General features: G+C 40.3%; 2 protein-coding genes across 2 annotated transcripts; both read right to left on the reverse strand.

Moving 5' to 3' along the window:
* Nucleotides 1–3,362: 3,362 nt before the first annotated feature.
* On the reverse strand, nucleotides 3,363–4,703 carry LOC138940356 (uncharacterized protein F54H12.2-like). The gene has a single exon (XM_070309193.1). The coding sequence runs from the start codon at nucleotides 4,701–4,703 to the stop codon at nucleotides 3,363–3,365; it is 1,341 nt and encodes a 446-aa protein (XP_070165294.1).
* A 742-nt stretch (nucleotides 4,704–5,445) lies between these two features.
* Nucleotides 5,446–6,429, reverse strand: LOC138940357 (uncharacterized). The gene has a single exon (XM_070309195.1). It carries the CDS (start codon nucleotides 6,427–6,429, stop codon nucleotides 5,446–5,448), a length of 984 nt encoding a protein of 327 aa, XP_070165296.1.
* Between the last annotated feature and the right edge of the window lie 204 nt (nucleotides 6,430–6,633).

Genomic DNA, 6,633 nt, shown 5'->3' on the forward strand with positions numbered 1-6,633 from the left:
TTCTGAGTGAGAGGGAAAAACGCGGCAAAATAACACGTGTGTAAGAATCGGCAAGATGGCGGCCGCCGAGAATGGTGACGTCACGAGAATAGAAGGGGTCGTAAAAAGCAAGTCTGTGCAGGTAGCGATTACGAAGGTTTTAGAGCTTCATGACGGCGCTTAGACGAGGAGAGAAAGGATAGGAAAATAGTAAATGTTTTTATATAAGCGATTTAAAATAAAAATTTTTTATTAAATATTATACTTATGTTTAAATGTAAATAATAATTTCGCAATGTACAAAATTTCTTATGTGACGGAAAACATGTAAATTCGCTACTATATACATCGATAAAAACGAGAGTCGAGAAAGATTAGCGTTCTATTATTAATTTTGGTAGGAAGAGTCGGCTTCCAGGTCTGGAAGTTCATCGATGAAATCCTGGATAGCCTTTTCGAAATTATCATCCTCGGAAGACTGTGGAGAAAGTGAACGGGGGAGGGGAAACGGTGGATCGGGAGAAGGACGCTCAGGAGAATAGACAGGAGAGTAGCTGGGTTCAAATGAGTCGTCTTCATCGTCCGAGTCTATAAACAAAAAATAAAATTATATATATGTATATATATATATATATATATATATATATATGTATGTATGTATAAAATTTTTGCGTGTCGCCAAAAAAGTAATATTTACCCGATAACGTAATGACTTCGACGGTGCGACCAGGACGTCTTCGCGAAGGTCCTGCTACAGGCTCTTCTGCAGGACGTTTTCTCCGCATTGATTCGGCTCCTATATTCGAAATGGCGAGCATATCTATTTTTAACAAAAATAAAAATTTTATTAAAATAAAAATTAAAAATTTACTACATTTTTTTTTTGTAATTGTTATTATTATAAGTGAAATATATTTACCTAACGCGCGTTGTCGATGGTAATGCATTAGAAGATGGGATATATAGGAGCCGATATCTTTATCCTCCTTTTTTTCCGTAGCTAGTCGGTATGCTATAATTTCACCAGCTATATTTAATAGGCGGACATCACCGCCAAAATGTCCCAAGCAAAACATTATCGCCAATGCATCACTTGAACAGCTGTTGGCGGCCTTTTTAAATAAGCGATAATTGCTTTCGCTGTCTTCCTCCGATATGCGGTCGAGATATTTTTTAATATCAAATCGCGGTAGAGCAACAGTACACAATAATGCGATTTTTCTTAAAATATTGGCGACACACATTTTCGTGCACTAGGACTTCACTTAACTTGACGTACAAAAAATTTCAAGAGGTGAAAAACTAATGTTGGATTTTTCATGGGAAATCAGAATTTATACATAATCCCCCCAGTGTTTTCCAAAAGGACAATAAAGTGGGGGAAAAGGTTTCCTTATTCTAGCACTGACCATTTTTAGTTATTTTCATTTTATGGCTGACTAATTCCCTTAGTTTCTATAGGGTTACGCATTTGCCGCACCGAAAGAAATTACGTTACCTCAACCAATGAAAGAATAATAAAAAACAGGTACTAAAAAGTTCAAGCGTTTGGAGCATTATACTGTAAAAGGAAAGAGGGTAGATGAAAAAAATTTAACAATTTAAGTAAAAAAACATCATACGTTTATTGATATTAATTTTACATAAATCAATATTCTTATTATTATATATAACTAAGATATTACAGAGGAGTACATCGTCTATAACGTATTACAATTCGAATTACATGATTAAACACGGCAACGCATAGCGTACAATGTTTCACTTGTTCCTTTTTTCGCGAAGAAAAATTTTACGAAATAAGTGTACGATTAAGCGATCGTTATGTTCACAATCTTCGGTAAAAAGACTAAGAAACCGATTAAGATCATAACCGTTGCACATATAATATAAAAATACGCAACTATATTGTCCACATGTTTGAGAAAAAATTCCTTGTAATTGTTGAATATTCCAACGATGAATGACGGAGTTTCGACGAAGTCGGAGGAGAAATCCGGGGTGCAAGGGTGGTATTCCGTAGCTGTCGAAGTATGTGCCAGTACCATGCTCGTCGAGGAAGAAGGCGACCCAATGTTCTCCAGGTCGATTGTGGTCATCCGTATTAGCGACGATGGCTGTCGACCTCGTCCACACCCTCGGGACTCTGTCGGCTGGATAAACTCCCGCATGCCTGGCATTGATGTGACGTAATGCTTGTAGAATTTCGCGAGAGTTCATTATTTTGACAAGGAGGCGAACGAACGAGCGGTATTATATATTCAATAACTTCGGTATTTACCTCCTTCGGTAGTGCGTCTTTGAACGTGCCGACTTGTAACGCTGAGTTTTCAATGTCGTCTTGTGTGGAGTTAGTAGTTGCTTCGAGCTTGTCTCTATCCAACGACGACGATAATTCAGATTTTTCAAATTTCTCTTCTTCTTTTTCTATTGATCGCTCGGATTTTTGCAGATTTTTTTTCTCTATTTCATTTCTATCGCGCGAAATCTCATACGCGCTACTGATTTCCTCGTCGTCGTCGTCGTCGTCGTCGTCGTCGTCGTCGTCGTCGTCGTCGTCGTCGTCGTCGTCGTCGTCGTCGTCGTCGTCGTCGTCGCAGACGTTTAAACTCCAATTATCCGGAGAACCACAAGTAGCTTGAGTACTAACTTCCGTATTGCCGTAGACGATATTATTTCGCTCGATCAGCCAATATTTTAATTTATATGCGTTGCGTAATGCGCAATGAAATATACCGAATTTTCGAAATCCGTGATAACCACAATATCGTCCACGCACTTCCCCCTCTGACAGATTTTTGAATGCGGGAGAAATATCTTCCAAATTATATATATTTCTGGAGAGTAGATTCCGCAAGTAGGTTTCTTTTTCGGCACCTCTGACGTAAATGTGTCGTGCCTGTCTTGTTATTTCACGTAGTTGCGATGTAAAATATTTCAGATTAGCTTCACCGTCGAACCATTCAATACCGTGATAATTTCGTGTAAGCCAGTTATTTTCATGTCTTACATTTCTTGGTAAATCGCCAAATGAATGCGGGGGCATCATAATCCAATGTCCGACGAATGGAGCATCAAGCGCGATAATAGCAACTTCCTTGGGGGTAAACTTCGCATTGGCATCGCGGAAACCTTGTATGTCGATGACTATATCCATTTTGCGGAGACTGGAGCGCACTCGACAGCACGGTTATAATAGTTTAAACTGCTCGCGAAGCGTCGACGTTCGTGTCTCGAATGAAACTGAATTCTTTTCTGTTATATTGTATATTTTTTGATATTTTATGCTCCTGGCATTTTGATCGAATGTGGAGGGGAGAAAAAGGAGGGAAATTTTCCGAGTATTACGTTGTAACAGTCAAATACTTGAGCGTGATAAATATCTATCCGGCAAAATCGACGATGACTTGACGAGACGAGTCGATTTCTATTACATTATCGAATTCGGCGTAAATAATACAATTAACGGTCTCAGTGAGAGCTTTCTCGAATCGCACTTCTAATCGCAAACTACCATGTCTTACGAGATTCCAATGCCCTGCGTAATTAGCAGACAGATCGGGCGTGAGATCAAAAGCGAATAACGTGTATCCCTTGGAATAATCGTCTCTACTTATAGAATTTCCTTCGTTCAAAAAATGGATGCCCGTTCCCGTGAAGAGAGTTTGATAAGCTTCGACGTAAAGCGGTTCCTCAGGCGAGAAAACCGGTTGTAACGGTCTACTAGGAATTTGCATACCGTCGACGTATAGCGAGAAGAAATTTATTCCGTAATTTTTGAAATTAAACGGATTTAATTTTCTATCACCATTAAACGCTTTATTATTAACAAAGCCGACTATTATCCTTTTCGGAAGTTGACCCAGTATTACATTATCTAAAGATTCACCCACAACACCACTGTGAATCGTAAATGTTTTAACTTCGACTCTCGTGAGCGGATATTTAGCCGTAACTTTACTCAACATTCTAGCATGCGCGAGTAATAATCCTGCGCTTATTTTCGCCCTTCTCACGAGTAAGCTCGCATCCAGTATATGAACTTTCGCCGATGAACCGTTACTGTCCATAAGACAGAACGAATCTTTCGAACGAACGAGCCTCAAGCGTACTTCTACACCGTTAATTAAAAATTTGTCTTGATTGAAAACGTCGCAATGGAGATGTCCTACGAGATCTAGCGCGCGCCCGCCGTGAATGTAACGCGCGCGTCTCACGAGAGCGGAATTTGGCGATTTTGATTCCATCGGTTCGTCCATTTGACCGGGTGTATCCGCGTCCCATAGACAGGAGGTTAGATGGGAGGTTTTTGCGGGTGAAGAATAATTTAATAACGCCTCGATGTACGCGCGGTACGCGTAAGCGTTGTTTGGAGGCGACACGAGCTTTTGGTTGAAATACACGTCGATCTGATTGAACATGGAATGAAGTAAATGATTTACGGGACCTATAGTGGCCGTGGCGGATGTGCCCGCAGTATGTCCCGTGGAATCGCCCGGTGTTTCTACGCGTACGCGGAGACTTAACATGGTGTGCGTGAGATCTAAATATTCTTCTCCGTGACCCGGAATGACGAATTCTATCGGAGAATCGTCCGAGAGCGAAGTCACGGGTTTGTAATGAATCCATTGCGAACTCTCGATACTTGTTTGCGTGGGAGGTAAAGAAAAGAGATCGAGTTCACTCTTTAAACACTCACTCGAATGCGTGTGAAGAAAGGACATGCTTATTTACCGCAAATTTTTTGTCGTTGTTGTAATTCTCACTGTTAGTTGCGTTTAGAATATACGCCGTTTAAGAAAATATGTCAGATACGGTGCGCTTTCTAGCAGTTTTACGCCGTTTCGTGGATGTTTTAAGTCTTTTCACTGTTGGGCGCTTTTTTCTTCTCTTATTTTTCGATGTTTTTGTATTTGCTCTTTTTTTCCCTCGTGTCTGGCGCTTTGACGAACTTTTCCTACGCGCCTGGTGTCGTCTACGTAATGTCGCGGATTTAGCGATGCGCCTGTCGAGCCCGCCGAAAGGAAACTGAGCTACATGCATTTTTGCATCCGACTTATAACCTGAGCCCTTCATCAGACTACTTATTTTTTCTTTAGCTTTTCTCTTAAGATTGTCGCGCGATTCTTCAAATCGGTGCTTAGCCGCTACTTTAAACGGCATATTGTTTTCAACATCTTCGATTATATTAACACCGGCCCGTAAAGCTTCTTTCCCCACAGCCCGTACCCCTCTGGTTAAATAAGGCAATACACGTCTGAACAGTCCTCCGAGAAAACTGCCAATACCGTGCCCTCGTTGATAGGGCGATCCGACGAAAACTCGCGGAATTCCACCGCCACGACTGCCGCCGTTTTGTAACCCGTCGTAATACGTCGAATAATAATCCATTAACGTTTAATTTTTTATTGCGCTCTCTAATTATTATTATTATTATTATTATTATTATTATTATTATTATGTTATCTACTCGATACGTCTAAAGTGCAATGTCACTGTCAGCGTTCCAAATTCGAATGGTATACTCTGTCCTAGTTGATCTCTTATATCTATCTCGATTGTGCGAAAAGACGTTTGACGCAGAGCAATGTATTGAGTGTGCGAGAAATGCTTTATTTGAGTAGACGCGAACGCGTAATCATTTCCAACATCGAGTGCGACTATTCGCAAAAGAGGAGATTGCACATCGCCGGTAATATAGGGCTCGCAAATATCGCAATAGACAAAGAGCTTGTCGGGAATACCGCGTAACAAACTAGCTGGTTCGCCGGCTATTATTACTCGTTCACGCGGAAATACGTAAAATGGTGATGTATAAATTTCAACATCGTCATAAATCCAGGCGGGTAAAACGCCCGATGTACCGGCATTATTTTCAATTTTATCATTTTTCTCATCGCCATTCTGTATATCGAAGGCGGTTTCGCTAAAAAGCCATAACGGTAAACGCTCCACAACACTAGCATTGAGCTTATTGTGCGTATCGAAGCCGAGTATTCGGCAAAGTTTTTCGGAAAAATTTACATAATGAATCATATCACATTTCATAATGTCGCAGGAAAGTTTCATAATAACTTTGCGGCCGATAATAGCTCCAAATTGCCAAAGGATATGCGAACCCACGGATTTTGCAGAGTAATTCACAGCTTCTATAATATCGTGCAAACTTGAGTAAATACCCGAAGGTATTTCAGATTTCTTAGCGATGATTTTCTTTTTTTCGGGGCCTATCGTGAATTCTTGAATATTTATAAATCTTATGAATCCTTCTCCAGGGCGTATATGAAGAAAGCTAGTCGGAAATTGAATCTCCGTGAGCGCTACTTCCCAACGTCCTTGCAAGTCTATACGTTGAGGCAATTCGGTAGTGAAACATGTGGTTTTATTCTCCGGAAAAAAACGCATATTGCTATTACTAGGGAGAATCATATAAAATCCTTCCTCCCTCATTTTTGATTCAAAGATTTTAAACTCGAAGCGGGTATCCAAGAATCGAATTTTGAAGGATATCCTTGCCAACTAACTAATAATTGTTTATTGTTACCACGCCCCCTACTTTTTATCACACGTTCGACGATAAATTCTTCTTCTCGCAAGTTTTTAACAACAGATGCTAATTCTTGTTCGTAAAAAATTCCGTCTATAACTTCGTCC

Source organism: Polyergus mexicanus, unplaced genomic scaffold, assembly GCF_030449975.1.
Source record: "Polyergus mexicanus isolate NDT 795.1 unplaced genomic scaffold, iyPolMexi1.0 SCAF_16, whole genome shotgun sequence".
NCBI classification, from domain to species: Eukaryota; Metazoa; Arthropoda; class Insecta; order Hymenoptera; family Formicidae; genus Polyergus; species Polyergus mexicanus.